At 37.7% G+C, this 23,835-nt stretch overlaps 1 protein-coding gene across 3 annotated transcripts in view; it reads right to left on the bottom strand.

The window, feature by feature from the left end:
- Nucleotides 1–547: 547 nt before the first annotated feature.
- Nucleotides 548–23,835, bottom strand: part of cry3a (cryptochrome circadian regulator 3a) — a 29,719-nt gene continuing 6,431 nt past the window's right edge. For 2 of the 3 annotated variants that reach the window (XM_053625253.1, XM_053625251.1), the window contains 12 exons: nt 20,870–20,978; nt 20,589–20,731; nt 19,650–19,834; nt 16,811–16,899; nt 16,520–16,660; nt 15,978–16,289; nt 13,371–13,522; nt 11,160–11,362; nt 10,387–10,479; nt 4,674–4,790; nt 3,325–3,471; nt 548–3,201 (listed from right to left, as the gene is read on the bottom strand). In XM_053625253.1, the coding sequence (XP_053481228.1) occupies nt 3,170–3,201; nt 3,325–3,471; nt 4,674–4,790; nt 10,387–10,479; nt 11,160–11,362; nt 13,371–13,522; nt 15,978–16,289; nt 16,520–16,660; nt 16,811–16,899; nt 19,650–19,834; nt 20,589–20,647 (1,530 nt within the window). In that variant the 5' untranslated portion in view covers nt 20,648–20,731; nt 20,870–20,978 and the 3' untranslated portion in view covers nt 548–3,169. The remainder of the gene's footprint in view (nt 3,202–3,324; nt 3,472–4,673; nt 4,791–10,386; nt 10,480–11,159; nt 11,363–13,370; nt 13,523–15,977; nt 16,290–16,519; nt 16,661–16,810; nt 16,900–19,649; nt 19,835–20,588; nt 20,732–20,869; nt 20,979–23,835) is intronic. The other variant, XM_053625252.1, reaches the window with a different exon arrangement.

Here is a 23,835-nt window from a genome sequence, read left to right on the forward strand (position 1 = left end):
TCATCTGTTACCTAATGCAGCATTTAATTTCCTTTTAGGAAAAGGAGCATTTAACAACGTCTCAAACGTCATTTTTGATAAACAACATATTGTTTTTCTCAGACAGGCAGTGAAGCAAACTAAGATTTAGGATCCTAATGCACTTTCATTACATTCTGAAAAATACTGCACTCATCCTTTATCATCTTTTACGATTTTTATTCCAACAAAAAAATTTCAAATCCTAAAATTTGTAAGGGACATTGACACCTCACAGCCCCAGGATCCCCTGTTCAAATCTGAGCTTGGCTTACTCTCTGTAGGAAGTTTCACATGGTCTCTTTGTGTGGGTGGACTGAGTATATTAAACTGCCTCAAATGCGAATGGGTGTGTGAATGTGTGTGTTTATGGTGCCTTGCGGCAGTGTATTTCTGCTGTGGGCCTAGCGTTCCCGAGATAGGCTCGGGATCCACTTTGACCCTGACCTGGATAAAAGTAGTTATTGAAGATAAGTGAGAAAGTTTAGTCACAATATATAATATATACATAAAAAATGATAATAATAAATTAATGGTTCAACACTTTACTTCTGTCTTCAACCTCATTTTGCACAAGGACCTTTTAAAGACTGGAGGATGGGTATAAAGTGTCAAATCAAACACATTTCACAGAAAGGAAATAAAATTAACAAAACAAATCCAAGTAGAGGAAAAAAGACTTGTCTTATTTCGCGGTGACAAATACCGATAACTACAACAGCACACAGGAATTAGAGTTAAAAAGCACTCTCAACATTCAAAAGTTACACCAATCCTTACACATGGTAGTAACAGTCCTTCTTCTACACTAATCGCAGTACAGATGCAGCTACGCCAATAGCAGTCAGAACAGCACAAACACAAATTCAGCAAATTATGCATCAATTACCATTGATTAATCACTGCACACACAGGTATAAGGTTTATGGTCTAATATTTACATTCTAGAGAAAGAACTCTTACTAGCACCTGGACTGGTGACACTGTAAACATTTATGTAGATGTAACAGCTTTAAGACTGATGTTGGTCATTTGACCAGCAACAAATAAAATAAAAATATATATATATAAAAAAAATCAGTAGCAATTAGATACATAGATCAGTTAAGAGAAGCACAATGCCCAATTATGCACTTTGAGTGCTTTCAAAAATGATGCTTTAGTTATATAAATCATTTGCTCACACGGAAAGTTTTGTTCTGTGATTTTGTACATAGACGTTTTAGTGATTTCTACTCTTTAGGTATTTTGGTATGTGCAGAAAAAAAAGCCTTTGGAAATAGCTGTAATATATGTTGGGTTTTAGATCTTTTGTGATATTAAAACATAAAAAGAAAAAAAAATCTCATCATCTCCCTTACAATAAATACTGCTGCTGAATTTGATGCTTCACATGTGTAATTTGATGGAACACAGCATACAATGTAAAAAAAACAAAAAAAACAAACCAAACAAACTATCAGCAGGAGGAAAATAATCATGTTCACCTTTGGAATGCCTCCACACTTGTTCAAGCAGAGCAGATTTACAGTAATGAGAGAGGGGCAAAAAAAAGAAAGGGGGTAAAAAAAAGGGTGCTAATGCACAACTATAAAACTAGATGTATGTATAACATTAAAATCACATATTTTATGCATCTGTATTATGATGAATAGCTGGTATGAGCATCTTCTCCAGTTACCCCCATTATTTAACAGCATTTCGTTGTGCTTTAGGCATTTGATGGCTGTGAGGTCAGACCAGGAGGTCTAAATCATAAAAAAAATAATAAAAAAAATAAAAATAAAACAAAACAGAATTTTTAAATAATTCTTAAGGAAATCTGACTGACAATGTTTGTTTATCTATAGACCACTGTGAAGCACTCTATAATGTGTTGATGCTCATTTAATCCTAAATAAAAGAAATGGGCACTTCTAATTAAATCAATATTACCATGAGAATCTAAAAACAAATTTATATTATTTACCATACTAGTGTCCAGGACTTTTTTTTCCCATAAATTAACAAAATGGCATTAATTTAAGCATGGATTATTTTACAAATATGAAATACGGCATAATACGGCTTTAAAAATGAGAAATTTGTGACAAACTGATATTGTTCAATATACATGAGTGCAAAAGTTTGCATCCCTCATTTTATGGGTGAAAAAAAAAATCTACCTCTGTTTACAGAACAGGACTTCTTCATGCTTTTTCATGCTATCCAACTGAATGCCTTTTATAATATAGCATTATAGTAACTAAGTTATCTTTACTAGGAAGTCCAAAAGTCTGCACCCCAATTACATGTTCTGATTTATTTTAATGTACCTCAATAAGCAGTCAACACATTTACTTTGTTCGGCCTTATTTATATCATGAAAATTTCAAACAGGCTCACAAATTTGTGAGTCAAGAATCGGCAGAATTAGGGAAAAAAAGCCGTAAAACTGACCTTTACCTGAGCTGGTGAACAGTGTGAAAAAGTCAGAGTTCAGTGACACCATTAATAGTAGTAAAATTTAGAAATGGAAAAAATAGAGACACAAAATCATGACCAAAGAGTGGAAAAATATTCTTTAAAAAAATACTTTTTGTGAGTGATTCACAAAAATCATGAAAAAGTCCTTAGAGGCAAGCGGAATAACAGAAACAACAATAACACATTTACATCGCATTCTGAAATACCATTTTGAAATTCCTCACTATTAATAGCAAGACAATAAATGTTGCATTGTTGGTTTTATTATTTAAAAGTAAAAGGTATGCAAACTTTTGCAATCAACTGTAGATAACACATGTGCTACTAAGACTCTCCCAGTAATGCATATAAATATTCAAATACACTGGCTGCTGGAAAGATCTGATGCCTTTTATATTCTTCTTGATATAAAAGGTTTCCAAATTTACAAAATACTATAGTGACAGTAGCAGTTTTTTTTTCCTGGAAAAAATAGTATTTACCTGCATTAAATGACAAAAATATTGCCAACAAAAAAATAAATATATAATTGTGTTGAAAGAGAAAGGACCAGTTTCATTCACCTTCTTTATAATTGATCATTCAGGCTATTAATTCTAAACCATATGGCCCAGCAATCCAATTCCCAATTCCTTCAAAAACAAAGAAAAAGTCTTCATATTAAAACCAGTAGTTGTTTCTATGGTCACTTTAGTTTGATATGTCCAGCTAGCTCTTCTGAAAAACAAATGGCAAACAATACAGTTGGTAAAGACATGTCACATATATGTGGCTCATTATGACTATGAGATTAGCTGATGTTAAATTCTTATTAGCTGATGTTATGATCATTTACCATACCAGGTTGGTTGCCATGCACAGTAGTGGTCTCTGCTATTTGTCGCTGTAGCTTGTGAGAGGTGGTGAGTGCGTCATCTCCTTCAGTGTCTCGTTCCGATTCTCGTTCCCTTTTACATGTGGCACGTCCTGCTATGTGAAGGACACGTCCTGAAACAGAAAAGAGAAGAAGGTCACTGATGAAAGTAAACAGAGAAGTAGGTATGTTACTGGATCAAAATAAGTTACATTGCTTTGTTATAAAACAGGAACGGTTTTGGTTCGAAGGTCTGATTGGCTGAGCTGTGTTTGAAGCTGTAAAATCCTCACTGTACGCACACCTGTAACCACATCACAATAACTGAATTCTGTATTAATGCAGCAAGCATCTTTGCCTGTTTTTTTTGCTTACCAAACAAAGCTTACTGATAACAGCCTATATTGCATAGCTAAAGAATTGTTTATTGTGAATATTATTATGAATAAATTAATTATTAAATTCTTATTAAAAATTTAGTTATTTAAAAAAAAAACTATAAATTCTTTTTTTTTTAAACATGAGATTTTATTGGATCATTTTGATCACAGGTAAGGTTTTTGGGGTTTTTTAAACAATGATAAAATCACTAACACAGCTTCTTGTGGCTTATTACTTTATTTTAGACTTTGATGTTACCGTTTTACCCCGTTTTGTTGCTATTTATTGTTTGGTAGTTAACAGTTTAATAGTTCTTGTAATCTTTAGCCAGTACACTATCATGCTGGTCCTATTACCTTTGTAGTATGTAGTGCACTGTCCAGTGGATCTATCGTATTGTACTGCACTTTATGTAATCCTTTTGAGCATGCATTTGGTGCCAACAGCATGAATCCATGGACCCAGCATGGACCCAACCCTGCTGGTGGGGGTGGTGTAATGGTATGGGGAATGTTTTCTTATCACACTTTCGGCCTGTTAATCAGCACATGAATGCAATAGCCTATTTGAATATTGTTGCTGACCATGTGCATGACTTCATGTCCACAATTTATCCATCTTATAATGGCTACATCCAGCATGATGATAATGCACCATGTGGGATATGGCAGAACAGGAGATTCGTAGCATGAAAGTGCACCTGAAAAATCTGTAGGATTTACATAATGCAATCATGTCAACATGGACCAGAGTTTCAAACATATTGTGGAAATCATTCCATGAAGAATTGAGGCTGTTTTGATAGCAAAGGGAGGCCCCTACCCAGTATTAGTGTAGTGTTCCTAATAAAGTGCTCAGTGAGAATATTGTCCCATTATGATACCATTTACTTTGGATCATATGATAATCATGACAAGCCATCTCAAACTGAAACAATTCATAGTTTCAGTCTCACCTAGCCTTTGTTGCTGCTGCATTCTGCTTACTCCCTGGTGCTCCTCACTGTCAAAGTTCAGCAGAATACTTCCACTCCAGTTAACACTGGCAACAGAGCTGCCTGTCATGGCCGGTGCTATCACAGTGCAAGTTACATAAAGGTAAGTGCTTAGAATTGAAAGAAAACAACTGATAAGCATTGCTTCTCTTGTATACTTAGACTTCTTTTTCCACAAAGTCATATACATTTTGCAAGAGCAGATCACACCTTTAATTGATAATGATCATGATAATGATGAATGGGCAGTGATTGTGGAACTGTAAAGGGAAGAAAGATATTTTGGGGGAAATTAGGAACAGGACATAGGTGACAATTCAGGAATGACCTTTCTCCCAAATTTCAGTTATTAGATAAATATTTTGAGCGACCACTTCTTCAAATAGTACAGGGGTGACTGTGAAATTCTAAATGAAGAGAACTCCTAGCATGGGCTGGAGTTCTGGGTAACTTCTTTATACTTCTTATTTTTTCAGGCCAAAAGAAGTTGTATCTTGTGGGCCTTTTTAAGTTCCAGAATCTACATCTATATGTAACTGTGTTATTCTTGAAACAACAGGGCCCTAAGACCATTTGATAGTGTGGGGTATAAAGGGATCCAGTGGTAAGCTTTAAAAGGAAGTTCATTCAGGCTAGGTCAGATGGTCTTGGCTTTCGCCCTTCCATGTTCGAAGAATGCAAGGAATGGCAGCTATAATTTTCTCTATCCATCTAAATGTACTTCACTACCAAGCAGCATGGCTAGCCATGGGTCGGCAACAAAAGTGAACCCAGTATTATCTATATTCTGACCAAGTGCATGCGTGGCTTTCCCATCACATAACTAGACCTGTGAAAGTAGGAGGAACTTCTCTGAAGGGTAACAGGTAGTGACATGCACAGTGATAGGCACAGTAGCAAAATACTACTTGAAATTCTTATTAATAATTTTCCAATTAAACCAGGCATACCTCATTTTGATATTAAAATGTGTGTGGTGCCACCATACTATATTTTATAACTCCAGTAAGCATTGGACCAATCCTTAATTTATTAATGGTGCATGTCCAATAGGCCTCATTAATCATGAGGTAATGTAATAGTTACTAACTCGCTAAAACAGCTTCTCAGATATAATGGATATAAAGTCTACACACCCCTGTTAAACTGGCAGGATTTTGTGATGTAAAAAAAAAAGAAGAAAAATCATGTCAGAACCGTTTCTACCTTTATTGTGAAATTGCAACCTATAAATTAAGGTGAAAAACTTTATTAAAAAAAAACAAAAAAATTTTGGGGAAAAAAATGAAACATAAATTTACAATAATCTGGCTGCATAAGTGTGCACACCCATAAACTAATGCCTAGTTGAAGCACCTTTAGATTTCATCATGCCATTCAATATTTTTGGGTAAGAGTCAATCAGTTTGGCACAACTTGACTTAGCAATATTTTGCCAGTCCTCCTTGCAAATGCAATCTATCTCAAACTGGCTGGACATCTCTTCAGGTCACTCCATAGATTTTCTCTTTAATTTAGATTTGGACTTCCAAAACCTTGATCCTGTTTTTGTGAAGCCATTCCTTTGTTGATCTGGAAGTGTGCATCAGGTTGTTGTGTTTTAGCAAAAGCCTTAAGGTTTTGCACAAAAATTGACTGGTAATTTGGAGTGATTCATTATTCCCTCCACCATCATTAAAAGCACCAGTTCCTGCTGAAGAAAAGCAGTTCTTTTGGTGATGTTCTTTTTTTGTACCAAACATACCTTTATTATTCTATCTTTTAGAATGGTCTCATCAGACCATTTCCACATGGCTTGGGGTGATTTAGTTGGGCTGTTTTTTGGGAGACAGGGTTTCCGTCTCACCACCCTACTCCATAGCCCAGACATGTGAAGAATACGAGAAATTGTTATCAAATGTAGAGATTAACCAGTACCAGCTCCTTTAAGTAAATTTTGGTCCCGTCCCTTTGTCAATTTTAGAGGTACGTTCTGTTCTTGATAATGACTCTGTGGTGCTCCATTTTCTCAGGTTTTTAATGATGGCGTTCACATTGTTCCATGGCACATTTAATGTTTTGGAAATTTTTTGTACCCCTCTCCTGATTGATTCCTTTCAACAGTGAGATGCTATACAAACTTTGTAATCTTTTCACAGACTATGGCTTTACCAGTCAGATGAACCCAAGAAGATGCCAAGAAAATCCTACATTAACAGCTGGTCTTTATTTGGAGTTAATCAGAATAATTTGTTTATGTGTTTATGATTATCCCCAGTTATAAAAGGGTGTGCACACTTATGCAACCAGGTTATTGTAACTTTTTTTTTATTTTTCCCTAAAATGTTTCTGATTGTTTTTCATTCACTTTACATACATTGTAATTTCACATTGAGGGTGGGAGATGTTCTGACATGCTTTATCTTGGTTTAATTTTTCATTCAATCACAAAAACGTGCCATTGTAACAGCGGTGTGTAGACTTTTAATATCCACTGTAGGTAGCTAATTAAGCAGTGCATAGTAGAGTTGGGGTACTCGATCCTGGACACGGACTTGAGTTCAATTATGAACGAACCCCGACTTGTCACATACTCAGGTAAATCTGTACTAGAACTTGACAAGGACTGACGTTTTGGACTCGAGTCGGTGTCATGTGTAACAGGAAAAGAGAGATAAAAAATAAATAACATAAAATTAAGATAAGAAATTAATGAAGGTCTCCCAGCCTGACCAGGGGGCTTTCTGTGTGCACACACTTGAAACCCACGCACAGAAAGCTGCCTCATCATGCGAGTACTGAACTGAGTTCTCTTTAGCGGCTTATTACGCTTGAACGATCAAATAAATACACACACACGTCAAAATGCAGGTCTGGAAGTGTATTCATGTAAAGTCAGTTATGTCTTAAGTGAATTTAAACAGTTGCGGAAAAAATCTGAGGTGTGTCAATACAGCATAGTGTATCTGTGCATTAGGTCTTAAAGTCACAGAAGTCTAATAAACCTGCTGCTGTCTGTGTCATTAATGTTAAACAACAAAAGACAAAGAGAAAAATCACTCACGCACTCATTTGACTGAATAACTTCAGTAAATTTAACAAGAATCACTGTATGTGTCATACAGTGAAGTCTATATTATTTTACATTTCATTGCTTTATTCAGTTTCTGTAGTATTTCTTACTTGAATACTACTGATAGACCTACCTGAGAAAACGTATTGTTGTTGTGAAATAAGATTTTAGTCATACTGCCCACCACTAAACATTATTAAACAACAAACTAAGCATTTGGTGATTCCAGTCTTGAATTTCATCTAAAATGTGAAATGTACTTCTTAATTTAGTAAATATCATAAACCCTGCTGATAGGGATTTTTTTTTTTTCATTTTAGGAATTAAAATGAGAACAGAGCTGTGTTCAGAAATGAAAGGCTTGTCATTCATAGACAGATTAAAAGCAGTAATAAAGCATGAAGCTTGTTGTTATTGACATGCTGTGAAATGCAACTCTACTCTCTCTCAGCCTATATAACTGTGGGGGAGACGTATCAAATAATTGAAATGTTACTAAATGAATGAAACAAAAAAAATACTAAATAAATGAAACTCGAACTGGAGCACACAATATAGTGTGATACAATAACAAAGCAGTTATAAACTGTTAAAAAAAAATAACATACACTTGTAATATAATAAAGGTTCTACATATACCTCTAAATCCCTTTTTTCTTTGAAACCATTTTTGGATAGGAAACTAGTTGAGGTGCTGATGACATGAAAAAAATATTAATTGGCAATGGCAGGATGTAATAGTGGTATTTTTTTTATTACATTTACATTGCAATTGGTTTGTGAAGGTTAAGATATTAATTTAATAACTCAGTGCTGAGTTTACAATTGCAATTTCAAATCTTTCTTTAAATTTAATTACTTTCTGGACTCGGCCATTAAGGACTCGGACTTGAGTCCAACTCGGCCCCTTTTGGACTCGGACTCGATTGGTTAAGGACTCGGTCTCGACTCAAACTCAATAAGCGTGGACCCGGACCCAACACTACTGCATAGTACCAACTGGGAACATTCACCATGCATACTGTATCTCACAAAGCATTTATTCCATCATGATATATAGTAAAACCTCAAATGACTGCATTTACCAGAACCACTTACATTCCACAGACTTCCATTTCAATACAAAAGCTCTAAAAGGAATAAAAGCACTGGTGGACATTTAAAGAAAGACAGTGCTATATTATGTATAGTTATCCCACTGAAATTTGTGGTATAAGACAACCACAAGAGACTATAGACTGCCCTTCAGTGGCCAAACACATGATGACTCCGTAGACTGCCCTATAGTGGTCAAACTCGGTCAGGTCTCTTTCTTAAAATCAACTGATACAGTTGTATGCAAAAGTTTAGGCACACTAAAGTGAAGAAAAATCAATAAATCACCACAACAGCTGCAATTATTAATGCATGGTTACTTTATATTTGATTACCTTAAAAATAGAAAAAATAATTCAGTAATTATGGCATGTATTGAAGTGTGGATATTCCTCCAGTTGTAAAGTCTCAACTTTATTTACTCTTTAGGTCTTAATTGATGCATTAAGGCAGGTCAAGAATTGTCATTAACAATAACAATTATAAATTATTTTCAAACCTTGTGCTAACACTGAACAACCACGTGTTCTTCTAAGCAGCTGACTGAGGATCTGAATATGATGCTAATTGCTGCCTACAATGCAGGGAAAGGCTATAAAAAGATATCAAAGCACTTCCAGCTCACATTTTCCACTGTCCAAAATGTCATGAATAAATGGCAGTTGAGGGATACTGTAGAACACAAGAAAACTTCAGAAATAACTGCCTTTTCTGCTGGGAAGAAATACAAAACAAACTCCCATAAGAAGCTGACATAGGAATGGTGGTGCTCCACTAATGTGATGTGCATGGAAGAGTCACATCTAGATAAGCCAGAGACATTCTGGAAACAAGTGCTGTGGACTGAAGAGGTAAAAATGGAACTACTTGGCCACAATCACCAAGTGTATGTTGGAGAAAAAAAGAACCAGCTTTTGATTAAAAGAACACCTTGCCAATTATGAAGAATGGGGTGGTTTCTACAACAGCACAATTATTCAAAACATACCTCAAAACCCAACATGAACTACATCAAGAAACTTTTGAAGGACCTCACAGTCCCATTGAAAATACGTAGATAGATCATAAACATGCTGTGCATGCAAGACGGCCCAAAAATGTCTCAGAACTAGAAGCCTTCTGCAAGGACGAGTGGGTGAAAATGTGTTAAACAAGAATATAAAGAATTCCTAGCCGGCTACAAAAAGTATCTGCAAGCTGTGATATCTGCCAAAGGGGGTGTTTCAAGTACTGCCTTGGTAGGCTGTCCAAATGTTTACACATGCCACAATTACTATTTTAAAATTTTCTATTTTTTAAGTTCATCAAATATAAAATAACTGAATTAATATTTGCAGAATTTTTTTTTTTTTTTTTAAATAGTTTGCTGTAGAGGTTGTGTAATTTAGCCAGGAGTGCCCAAAAGTTGTATACAACAGTACCTCTTCGGTAGTAGAAGCATTTAAGAGTAGATGGGAATCACCATGGAACCAATCAGCACATTATGTAGAGGGAACTTCAAGGAAAATAATGAACGTTGACTGTCACCTGGTGTGTTGTTCCCAGACTGCTGTTCTCCTGGAGAGTAGGCCATCCCGTTCCCGTTCCCATTGTGCGTAGATGGCACTGAGGCCAGAAGTCCTGCAATGAAGAACAGATGTCAAGCTGCCCATTATTAAAATCAAAGGCAATAATAATAAACATTATTAAATGTTGATTTCCAATTTTTGCCATTTTATCAAAACCAAACTGTCCAGACCAAATCTTTTAGGCTTATAAGCCTCTCTCTCTCACACAGGAAATATTTTAAATGACAAAGGCCATCACTAGTTCTGTGATACAGTATGTTATATTGTGTTGATGAATCAAAAAGATATATCAGGACTGTTCAATACAAAGATATTAAAAATGTTTAATCTGCAGGAGTATACAAATTCTATTTAAGTTTAGGTAGGCTACTGCATACACAGAGACATCAAGTTTGCCAAATCATGAAGTAGACTTCGTGGAACAAATCAGTGAGCAGAGTTGTGAAGTCAAACAGAACTAACAAAATTTGCATACATTTGCACACAAAAAAACAACAAAAAAAACAACACTAATTACAGCTGTTGTAGCAACTACTTGTACTGGTGGGCATGGTCAATTCAGTGGCTAGGGTCTTTTGTGCATACAATGTGAACCTGTGTACTAGTGATTAACAACCAAAAAAATCATATTTAATCTCATTAGACATTTTCAGTTCTTTGCAAAATGCTTCATCCATCACTGAACATAAATTACTGAAACCACCAAGACAGCGCTTATGGCCAAAATCTTACCTAGTCCTCTATAGCGGGAGAGTTGCTGGTAGATCTGCTTCATCCTCTCAATGTTAAGGCGACTGGCTTCTGCATGGTTCACCATGGGCTTTGGGTAATGGACTCCAATGATGCACTTTGCTGCAGCTTGCACTGAATCCGGGGCGTTCCACGGATCGTAGATATACTTGGCCGGAAAACCTCGAAGAATAGGTAAATAGCGTCTGGAAGAACAAGGAGAGATTAAACTGCAGAGTCTCATCATAGATACAGGAGAGGCTGTGTGTGGTGGTTGTCAGGTTCCCATTACAGAAAAGATGGATTTAGTATTATTATGCAATATTTCCTCTAATCATGTGCTTCATATATCAGAGCATTCACTGCTACACAGGAACTGATGCAAAAAATAGACTAAATTCAACTCAACTCTATGTTTTAAAACTATGAATAAATACATGTTTGTAATACTGAAAAAATAATCGAAGTGCTGATTTTGGAGAATTAGGGCAAACACTGTTGCTTTAAGTACATTCTGTGCACACAGTGTGACTGAGTTACAGATCATTGCTATGTTATAATTCTAATGCACGTCACCACGCAACTATAAGGAACCAGCCAAGAGTACAGAGCACATCAATAAAGCCCTATTGGAATTCAGAACGTGTGGCTCAATGGAAGTTTTTCTTCTGGTCCCAGGACAGAGAAAGGCCACCTACCTACAAGTTCCACCTTACCAGAGCCTGGACAGAAGGTGGTCGATGTCACCACAATGCTTGCGGACAGGCGGACGCAGTATAAACCAACAGTTTCTGCCTGTCCTGAGACACTACAGAGATTCCTACTATAACACGCGTTAGAAAGCAGAGGCAGTGACCAACCCTTCCCACCCTCTTAGTGTCCGCCAGATCCATCCAATCAAGCACCTCCCCGCTCCTAACCCACCCACTCTGCCCAACTGAAATTCAGGGTTGAGTAAGAGGTTCAGGTTTATTCCCTGCCCCTCGCACTGCTACTGATCGCATTTGAGACAACAGTGATCCCAAGCCAAGGCAGAGAAACTTGCTAGCCGTCAAACGAGCAACACAGTATACTGTCCTCAGCTGCTGGGTGGCCCCCTTGTTTTGCCAAAAGGGACCACAACCCTTTTGCCAGGAACATTCATATCCTGCCTGGACAAGGGATGGAAATTAACAAAACAAGTAATACTTACAGTGGGCAATCAGTGTTTTGGGGAAGGCTACTACATGCACCTGTTCAAACAGATAATGGAGTCTCAGCACGTGAGCATAAACTGTGCTCTCAGCAAGTTCGCTTGGTGATAAGGCCAAGGAAAAAAACCATTACATTGTTATTGTTCTCTTGCACAGGCAGGGCTGCATTTAACACCAAGAGCACTACTAAACATTTCATAAAGAGTATGTTAAAGTGGAGTTGCCCAAAGCTAGATAGGAGTGTTGTTATCCCTGGCTTTGGACCCCGCCTCCAATCATGCCCTCTTGGAAATGCATTGGAGCTGGCTAGGTATTAAATGCAGGCCAGGCTTAGCAATTCCTTACCAAGCGGTTAAAATCCCTTTTGATGAAACAAGATGCTACCGAGCTAAAGAACAGGCTACTGCATTGCCCAGAAAAAAAGCATCAAACTTCAACCTGAATCACAGCTAACAGGCTTCCAAATGCTTTGGCTAAGAATGGCTTTTGTCTTAAAAGCAATCAACCACATTTTACAAAGGGGAAAGGAAAAACTGAAATTTTCACTCAATTCCCGGGAAGACAACAAATAATCAGATCACAAATAGACTTTAAGCTATTCTGTTAATGACACATAATGCATTTGCTGAAGAAATTAAAATACTCTAAAAATGTTAGCAAAAGTAAGGTGACAGGATAGTAAAGGCATGTTCAGAAGAGGAGTATATCCATACTTTATACTCTCTTACCGAAAAATATTTAACAGAATAAAAGGAAAATCTACAGGCTGTATAAAAAGCTATGCCCTACCTATCTATTCTTAACTGCTTAAAAATACTCACTTACCCCTGCTTCTGAAAACAGCTGTCTTCAATCCTACTTATATTCTAATCTTTATGTTTCCAAAACAAGGATTTTCCAACAGCAGTAACTCACTTCTAATGAGACTCAAACCAATGAAAGGTCTAGATTAAAAGCTCTTCATTTGTAGAAGCGGTCAATGTTACTTACTACCTAGCCGTGTATGGTTAACGTTACCAACCTAATGAAGTCCCCATTAGGGTCAGTGCGCCGACCAAACCCTACTGGACAGTAGCAGTGGAAGAACTGCTGAAAGAATGAGCTGCAGGAGAGCCACATCCAGCTGCCTGCGTTCACACTCCAGTCGGCATCCAGTAGGAGCTCCTCAAAAACCTGTTGATCACAGCTACAATTATAGACTAGCCAAATGCCGCAAGAAATACATGGTCATATATCCCATTAACAACGAAACGCTTCCAAGAATAATGATCATGATGATACTGCACCAAAATGTTATACTGACAGTAGTTTTCAAGTCAGTGTCCACTACCAATTGCTATTTTTAATTCAGGAGTAATAAATAAAAATCTCCATATTATGCAGAACATAATGATATGGTTCTATGACTAACTGCAGGATAACAAGGGTGATTTCCTTCTAGAACTAGCGGAGATCCTCATGTGCTTGATTCCTTGCTATGTGCAAATAGCAAAGTCTTACAGCAAATAGCAAAGCCTAAAAAGGAACCCCTCTTGTCATGTTTGTCCTCTGGCCTTTCTCGTCAATTTCCAATAGAAAAACAGCAGTTAAGACAGAAGGTATGTATCTGCCCACCTAATATCACTTGTGATTTTATATCAGCTTTGTAGTTAAACTGTGGTGTTGTCAATCCTCACTCATATGCATCGGTCAACACTAGTAGATGTTATTTCGAGGCCATTGCTGTGTGACATCACCACTTGTTTTTCTACATGACTGGTGGGGGGGGCTGTATGTATGGGAACAGCTAGGCATTCTGGCCTGTGTACCGTCTCTATTGCCTGTTTCTCTAGCAGCAACTGGACTAGTTAGTACTGGACTTGAGTCTCACAATGTTTGTGGTGTGGACCCCTGTGTTGGTGGTGGTCGATGATGAAACTGTAAGCAACTGCGTATTTCTAGATATGATGCCAAGATCCCTCAACACTTTTGGTGAACTGTGCCCTGGAAGCATGATGATGCCATGATCTTTCTTTTAGTCAGTGTTAGAGATTTCTATGATTTCAATGCCCTGAAGAATGGTCCAGCTACTAGGGTCAGGTTTTGTAGAGCATTTCTGCAAGGACCCAGCCCACTTCTCTCACCTGCACTGTCCAATCTACTGTATGCTACAGTTATGTCTTTCATTGCTTGGAGTGCTGCCTGTAGGTTTTTATGTCCAATGCACATGCAGTTATGGGCAATAAGGTCCAGAAGCAACTGTGGTAATGTGTCTCTTGTTAAGAGTCTCTTATATTCTGGCTGCATGTAGCACAGATTTACAGAGCAGAGCTTCATCAGCCTATACCACTAGTGAGGCCACCAGAGTGTCCAACAAAACTTCTTGTGGAAAAAAAAAAGAAGCTTTTTCTTCCGCCAATGCAGCCAGTCCTCTCTTGATCCTTTCCCATATAGCAACTTCACTGTGCTCTTGAACAAGCATAAACACACTTTAATGAAATTGAGACATACTTTTTAAAATGTACCTTATTTGAATCCACTTCCTCATCTCCTTGGAAAATGGGAATGAGGACAAACATGACACATGACTCAAACATGAGTTCTTTTACAGGTTATGCAGGTCACGGTATTCCATAACATTGCTATTTATATTCTGCAACAACACACAGAAATCTCTAGTAATTCCAAAGGAAACAACCCTGGATAGAATGTAAGAAAGGACTACACTGTCTTTCTCAAACAAAACAATATTTTATAAAAAGAATGGATCCAGAATCTGTCCCAGGACACCAAGTGCAAGGCTAGAATGCACCCTTGATGGGATGCCAGTCCATGTTCCACACACATGCATGCTCATTCACAACTAGGGGCAATTTGGAGTAGGAGACCAGAGGAAACTCATACATGAAGAAAACATGCAAACACAAGAAATCAGGATCACACCCTGGATCTCTACCTCGACCTGCTGCACTGCCATAGTGCCCTTCAAAATTACTATTTAAAAAAAGTTACCAGATGGTTCATACTGTGACTTTTCATAAATAGCTATAAAATGTTGGTTTTCAATAATAAATTATTGACTTACAATTACTAACTTGTATTTAATTTCTTCATATATCAATATACAGTGCCCTCCACAAAATATTGGCACCCTTGGTAAGTATGAGCAAAAAAGGTTATGAAAAATTGTCACAATAATACAAAAATTATAACAATAATTGTTGCACACCTATTTAACAAATATTGCTTTTTTTGGATAAACCTGTGTTTGCAATTGTTTGATATCCAGTAGAGGAGAATATTTTTCGTGAATTTTCTGAATAAAATATCAAAAGATAGACAATTAAACATAGACAATTTTTCACAGCCTTCTATGTTCATATTTTCCATGGGTGCCAATATTAGTGGAGGGTACTGTATTTATGGAAAATGTTATTGTCTTGGCAGTAAATTCAGACTTTTGGGCAATAATGACTTTTTTTGTGGACAGCAGACATTCAGATACCAGAAATTCAGTTCTATATGTTAAAGAATTTTCCCCCCTTATTCCATTTAATAATAATAACAATAATAATAATAATAATAATAATAATAATAATAATAATTATATATTATATATATATATATATATATATCCCTAAATGTGCACCTTCATGCCCTCCTCCCAACTGATCCACAGGTCTCCTCGGGTGAGGAAGCAAGCCACAGCATGACGAGCCAAGTGATGGATCCAGCCCTCCTGCCTCAGCTGGGTCATGATGGCATCAATCCATGGGAAACCAGTCTTAGCCTCAGCCCATTTGGCCAGTGCCTCTGGGTTCTTATCCCAGGGAATGCGCACACAGATGGGGTTGCCCTCCATCTTGTCAAATCGTGGGTTGGTGGTAGCAGCAGTATAAAAAAATTCTCGCCACAGCAGCTGGCCATAGAGGGAAAGGGGAGGGGTGCTGGTCTTCTTTACCTAGAGGTAAAAAAAGTGATTGATGAATTTGAATCCTAAACTTAACTATATTCTATGTTTCTATTAATAGGCAAGCTTGAGAGTAATCTAAGGTTAAAAAAATACACAAGCTCCAAACAAACCTAATAATTCTATCCTTTCACGATTTATTAGAAAATAAATGCCACTTGGTATAATATAAACTTCATCCATACTGTTTGTTTATAAACTTAGAAGAGATGTGGGGCAACCTTTCTGTAGAGGTCTGTGAGTTTGAAATAGAAGAGACGACAAGAGAGACAGCCGAAGCGAAGGTAAGGGCTCAGGCCTGTGGGGCTGGCCAGCAGGGAGTTGGCATTCATCCTTGGCCTCTCAAAGTTGGCCACCCAAGCCTGGAATAAAGGGAATAAATAAGTTACAAACAATGACATGAATGTGATATATTTAATCTGTCTGAAAAAGAACAGTCTGACTTAAATTTCAAATGTTATTCTACTGCTTAAGTCAAGGCTTCCCATTCTTCCCAGCCTGTGTTCCTGTACCTTTCTCTCTAGGTGTCTCTCAATCCTTGTTAGTGCTTCTGTCTCCCCACCTGGCCACACAGCAGAGGGAAGTCCTTCTGTGTCAAACCCTATACACAAACATGAAATAATTAGCACCTATTTATAAATATAGCAAATATAGTGGAGTAGCTCATACATAATGTAATCATGACATGTCAAATGAGATCATGTCAAGCAACAACCTTCTGAGAGAACCTTTTGAATAATGCCTGCTATTTATGCTTGTGCTGTGTCGTTGGTGGTTTCATCAAATGAAGCAATACATCAGTGCTGATTACAGATCGCAATGACGATCCCCTTGTGAAAATTTCCCTTGTGAGGCATTTACAGTCCTAATTTTTTGGAAGGTGCATAGTCTCCTCTGATGGCCACTTGTATCTGGACACAGCTGTAATGAGATGACTAACTCCTGTGTCTCACCAAGGAACACCAAGGATCAGACCTTCCAGAATACATCTACCATCCTCTATCACATTGCAGCACTCAGGCTCACCATAAACTCTGAAAGGAGCTCCCTAACACCAAAGCAGACATACCAGACATGCCACCCCTTATGCCAGAGAGAGCAAATATCACACTATCGTTACCAAAGAAGTAATGATGTGCTTCTGTTGAGATTAACTGGAGTGATGACAGCAGCCATATTGGTAATTCCCCTAAGTTTGCTTCAATTGGGGGAATTCCAGAAACAGGTCATCAGCCTGCAACTGGACCCCAAAACCCAGAGTGAAACCTGCTTGTCTCAGTAAAGGACACCCAAGCATTATACCACTGGTAGTGCAGGGCCAATTTGGTTTGTTCTTCACCACAGAGAGATATTCACCACAGATTTTTCTCTTAGATACTGGCAGGGTGTCTAGTGCCAGAGATGTATTGGGAGCAGGTGCCTACCCCAATGTAAGGTACATCAACCAGCTGGAGTTGAGTGTGGTCCATCTGGCCCTCAACTGTCCTGGTCTTTCTTGTTGATTCTCATATATTGCCATGTTCTGGTCCGCTAAGACAATGTTAACAGTCAGATATATCAGCCACCAGTGCAACACTCTTCATCTTACACCAAATATCCTCATGTGTGCCTAACCACAACTGACATTACGCACAGCAATTCATCTAAGGTGAATTGCAATGCAGCAATTCACCATGCAATGGTGCTGCAGACACATTCAAGACTGCATATTAATCCAGGAGAATGGTGTCTACACTTCGGTGGTAGCTCTACAGTTGATTTTTTCCACTCGTTGCTGGATTCAGCAACTAGAGCACAGATACCGTACTTGTGTCCTAAAGATGGTTGGCAAGAACATGATTCCCGCTGCTGCCTTCAAGGGTTATCAGAACATTCACTCAGCTTACTCCCGGAGTGAATGTGCTGTCCTAGATACAGGGGGAGATCTGCCATTTGTAACCAGGACACCTGTTTCTATGTGACTGGGTCCTCAGACTGAATTGCCAACAATGGTCTGAAATTTAACAGTCCTGAAAATGCTTCAGAATACAAGAGCCTCTAGCACATGGACCATGTATACCCTCAGGTGGCAACTCTTCTTGACTGGTATTCACCTTATCAGCTGGACCCTATGCATTTTCCAGTTCCTAGGACATTGACCTTTCTACAGGCATTGCTGAAAATCAGCAAGTCTCCATCTATTCTGAATGTACTGTATGTGGAAGTTTTAACAGCACACAACAGCATCATGGATGGCATCTCCCTGAGGTCCAATAGCATATTACTGCCTTTCTAAAGGAATCTGTTCCCTAGAAGCCCCATGTGAAACCTCCCTTTATGTTCAACCTTATAAACCTATTAGTGAAGTTGACTTGAAGTGGGTGTCTTTAAAAACTGCCTTCCTGCTATCAATCACTTCAGGTAAGATTGTTTGCTATGGGGGTATGACTTGTCTACGCAGAAGTTATCTCATTGGTGGGTGAATATCACTTTGACCAGAAGTGGACCTTATGCCCTACTGCAGGGGATCCCAAACTTTTCCAGGGCAAGGCCCCCCAAATGGCATTAACATTTGACCCACTTTTGCAAGACGTCTTTAAAACACATTAAAAATACAGACTTCTGAATATATCCCCCCCCCTTTTTTTTATTAATAATTACATCTTACATCTTTACATTACATTAGGAATTGATTGTGTGTGTGTGGTTGTCCAAGTGTGAGAAAGAAAAAACATACATTTATTTATTTTTCGCACCAAATTGTTGAGGCCCTCTGGGCACCCCCTGGCGGCCCCCACTTTGAAAACCACTGACCTACTGTAATATGTGTCACCCTGTGAGGAGTGTCTTTTCATCATGGGCCATTTAGAGATGTGCCATTTCTCGAAGTCTATGCTATAGCTACTTGGGAGTCAACATGTACCTTCTCCAGATTAAGGTTAATATTGCCACTCAACTGTCACTGGGAGAGACAGTCATCTTGGTTCAGTTCTAGGTTGAATCCTGTTTTTGTTGTTGAAAAATCAAAATGATAAAACTTAAAAGTGATTCTGAATATGTCCCAATACATAGTATTGAATACATTCAAGTATTCTTTATCCTTTTTCTGGTGTTTTCGTGTTTTGTTTTCTGTATGCAGTCAATGATCATGGCCAATTTCAGACCCATTTAATGTCCAGTTGTTTTTTTTCCTCCAGAATACACAAAAGAAAAGTTCTGAGTTACACTTGGGAAAAATAACTTACACTATTACAATGGAGAATTTCAGGTCTGTGGTTAATTTCACTGTGAAGAGAGTTTGTAAAAAAAAAAGAAAAAAAGAAAAGAAAACCAATAATAAATAAATAAATAAACAAACCACAGGCGTCTCACCCAGCTCTTCAAGAGAAGGTACGCCATATTTGTCCCCATGATCATCAGATACAGGTGTGACACAGCAGCCCATAAGGGTGCTAGACAGGGTCTCTACTGGCATCTCTGGCGGGTCCATACGGCTGATCAGAGTCTGGAAACGCTTGTAGGTGAGGGGTGGCTGGCCGCCATTCAACTCAATGATTCTGTTAGGAGAAAAAAAAAAAAAAAAGTGGAAAAAGCAAATAAATTGAGAAAACACTAGTTTTCTAATTCTAATTGGAAAACTCTAATCAACAATTCTAATCAATTCTAATCATCCTACGTCTGTGATTCCATGTACCGATTCAGGCAGGACTAACATCTCCGTGTTTATTACAGAGGTGGGAGTGTCTGTTTTGTACATCTAGGCGTTGCAGAAGATCACATGCTCTGGATGGGTGCATACGTAGTAACATTTCTTAATTTATTGACTTAAATTTAATTTATTAAAATTAGCTTAAAAAACTTACTAAAATAAACTTCACATGATTTTATAGAACTGGTTGCTTATAAGAAACCCACTGAAATTATAATTAAAACTTTATATAATTGATAGCAGAAATTAAGGTGAGTAATCACCTGACACTGATATTACAGGGGTCAGTCTTAACAAGTTACGTGATTTTGGCTCTTCTTGTTGATTTTATTTTTTTTATTTCTTCATCGGGTAGCAAAAACATCTACATCCTTAGTGAATTAGTAAAAACACAGACTTGGCAGATTCTGATGGGATTAAAATCACAAAGTATATCTGTGAAAAACGAATTTCTCTAACGTCCCCCTGGAAAACTAGTCCCGTCTGAATAGTGCTTTAGTGGCAGTTTGTCCAGTGGGAATGTTTGAAATTTTCAATCAGCAAATAATTTACAATTCTGGTAACCAGCATTATATAAAACTAAGGATTAAAGCAGTTCGTACTTGTCCAGATTGTAAAGGGTATGTGAGATCTTGACAATGACTTCTACTCCAGCCTCCATTGCAAGCTTCTTAATGGCAGCATCCCGCTCCTTCCCAAAAGGTTCTGAGTCATACTCAAAGGTCAACCTGGATATTTCCCACTCCTGAGGGAGTGAAAAGCAAAGAGGAAGGGCTTAAAAGAAAATTTCCACCTGGTTTTTAACTTTAAGGAAATTGCCTAGTTCAAGAATAGGTTCTCAAGAATAGGAGTGGTTAGTAAATTGTCAATGAATGAATTTCACCTTAAATAGTTGTGGGAAAACGTTGGCTGGTTGACCTCGGATAACAAAAAGGCGTGAATTGAGCTTCCGGAGACTGGAGTCAAGATCATCTAGGCACTGAAGGAGAAATCTAGAGGGGGGGTTAAACACACACAGGTTAGCCTGTGACAAATTCTCTTCCATTGTGAAAAAATACGGGCAGTTTTATAAATCCCGAAACAGATTTGAATGCATTTCATTAATTCAGTATACAGTTAGAGGATATAAGTTTTTGGACCTTTTGTTTTTGTTATTTAATATACTTCCAGTGCATACATCCACTTCAAATTAACACAATATCCTCTAACAATGTACTTACAAATATGAAGTAGATATTCATAAGTATATAAAAGATATATGATATTTCATATACAAGTATATGAAAGATAAATATAAAAAACTAAAGTGATAGGGAGGAAATGTATTCAGACACTCGCTCTCTCTCTCTCACTCTCTCTCTATATCTTCAAGTCATTCCACAAGTTTTTGATAGGATTTAGATCTTAGCTCTGACTGGGCCATTGGAAAATGTTGATCTTCGTGCTGGAAGGGGGAATTTCCTTCATCTTCAGCTGTCTAAGGCCTGCAGTTTTTTGTTGTTGTTTTTGTTTTTTGCTAAAATAGATGGCTTCAGTAGTCAGCTGCAGAAACAGCTGAATTTTATTTGGGGTTAATCAAAGTCACTTAAATTATGACTGGTATATGTTTACCAGATAGTATTGAGCTACAGGAACTGTCCCAGTTATCCTTGTGGATGGCTGTGCAGAAAGTTTAAACAAAAACATATGGCATGGAGCCTGCAGTTCCTAAATATGATATTTTTGTATCATCGGCATGCATGGTTGTAAAGACATTCTGACTGCACTCCCAAGCAAGCCAGGCTAATCCGGCCCTGTATCATGCACTAGTATGCCTTTCAACTATGCAATCACACTTTAGCAGTCCTTGGCACGCCACGGTTACACGCACGTTACATGAATAGACATGTATTCATCATGTAACAACACTACCCTCTAGCGTCAAATAGATGTACTGCCTGTAAAAGTCAGACAAGCAAGTTGGAAAAGACTGACATGCAGACTATTCAGGGCATATCTAAACCTGACTGCACGTGCAACACTGTCCTTTTGCAGGATTTAAATCCTAAAGCTTTTCTATAAACAGCCCCACATTTCTAGTAAGCTGTGGTCTTATCTTAGAGCTGACCGAAGATTCTATTCACAGCTTTCTTCACATGCTGCCCATCTGGACGTGAAGAGGTTTAAAGATATTTTTGGCTCCAACAACTGTCTGTTTGTGTACACCTTGACTCTGGAGCACATGTAAAGGATTTGAACATCATTAGGTGGTTTGAGCTTCCACCTGTCAAGTGTGTGACCCCATGATTAGGTTACACTCGGTTTAATTTGTGAAGGCAATATATATAAAAGAAGATGGAAAATCTGACCTTTTATAAAAAGCAGTTAAATTGATCAAGATCAGAAATTTACTTCGTTTAAATAAGGACCTAAAATTTGGAACAATCTTGAATATACTTATACAAGATATTGAACATATACTTTTGTTGTAAATATTTCAAAATTATAAAACCTTGTTTATTTCCAATTTTAAATGAAGAAAATCCTAGATTTTCCCCACTGTATGTTATTTGGGGGGGGGGGGGGGACTTACTGTAATTGTGAAACCAACACTTTAAAAAATAAATAAATAAATAAAAACAAAGAATACAGGCCAGACTCTACATTACAATTACACTAGACTACACTACATTACAAAGACCACATGTTCCGAACATAGACAGGAAGCATATGTGCTCTAATTCAGTTGCTTGGTGTAAAGATATGCCCCTGGCCTGGTTAACCTCCCACCTGTGTGTTCTAGTTGAAATGTTCAGACTGAGCTCAAAGTCAGACAGTCTGCTGGCAAAGCCGTGATTAGGGGCCAGACAGCAAAGCTCCCCATGCTCCACATAGAAAACTGCCCCCACCCTGGCGTATTTCCATTATACAACTGCCTTATATAGACTACTAAACACACCTATTTTCTAAGCTTCATTCATAAAAACATGCATTACTATCACTATACTATTTCCAAAATCAATTAATGTTAGAAAAGAGTATGAATTAACAAACTGCTTAAATTTTACTGATAATAACAAATAGTAACACAAATTATTATAAACTATAATTATTATAAATTATAAACTCATTAATTCATTTGACCTACAGTACATGTCCTACGAATGGGTTGTTGAAAACTCCCAGTCTGAATTGTTGAAAACTCCCAGTCTTATATCACTTATATAACTGCCCTGGCCTACATATGAACACGCAAGCATGCAGCCACTGTAGGGCATAAAATTAGCCTAGTGACCTGCTTTCAACTACAACAGCACTTCTTATATCTTCCAAAAGAATGAAAATACCCAATTTCCGGCATCGATTTCTCTGGGTCATGTGACAGTTTGCCACTACAGAGGGTGCGGCAGGAAGATTCAAGTTAAACTGAGGTGAATTCATGGGCACTGGAGTAAAAAATGGGACAGAACTGCACATGCTCATCATGTTCCGACACTGAAAGCCATTCTTGTCTGATAGGTCTCATGTTCCTGCAGGTGACACTGAGGCATCACATGATCACATTTTTTGCCGTTCAATACATAAAGGGTGACGTATAAATTATTATTTATTTATTTGTGGTTATTTGAAGCCTGTTGCTTATAGACATTAAATATGATGGAAATGGATCAAAATGTATTCAATACACCACTAAGACGTACTGATATGGTAGAATTACTGAAAAAAAGGGTCATTACATAGACCATGAGACATAACATATTCCAGTTATTTTATTCATAAAAGTTACATTATTATTTGAAACACTGCATAAATGAAACATGCACATGAGACTACTGAGGTTAAAGCATTTACAGTGTACATCATGCTTTA

The sequence above is a fragment of the Ictalurus furcatus genome, chromosome 5 (genome assembly GCF_023375685.1).
Source record: "Ictalurus furcatus strain D&B chromosome 5, Billie_1.0, whole genome shotgun sequence".
Lineage (NCBI taxonomy): Eukaryota > Metazoa > Chordata > Actinopteri > Siluriformes > Ictaluridae > Ictalurus > Ictalurus furcatus.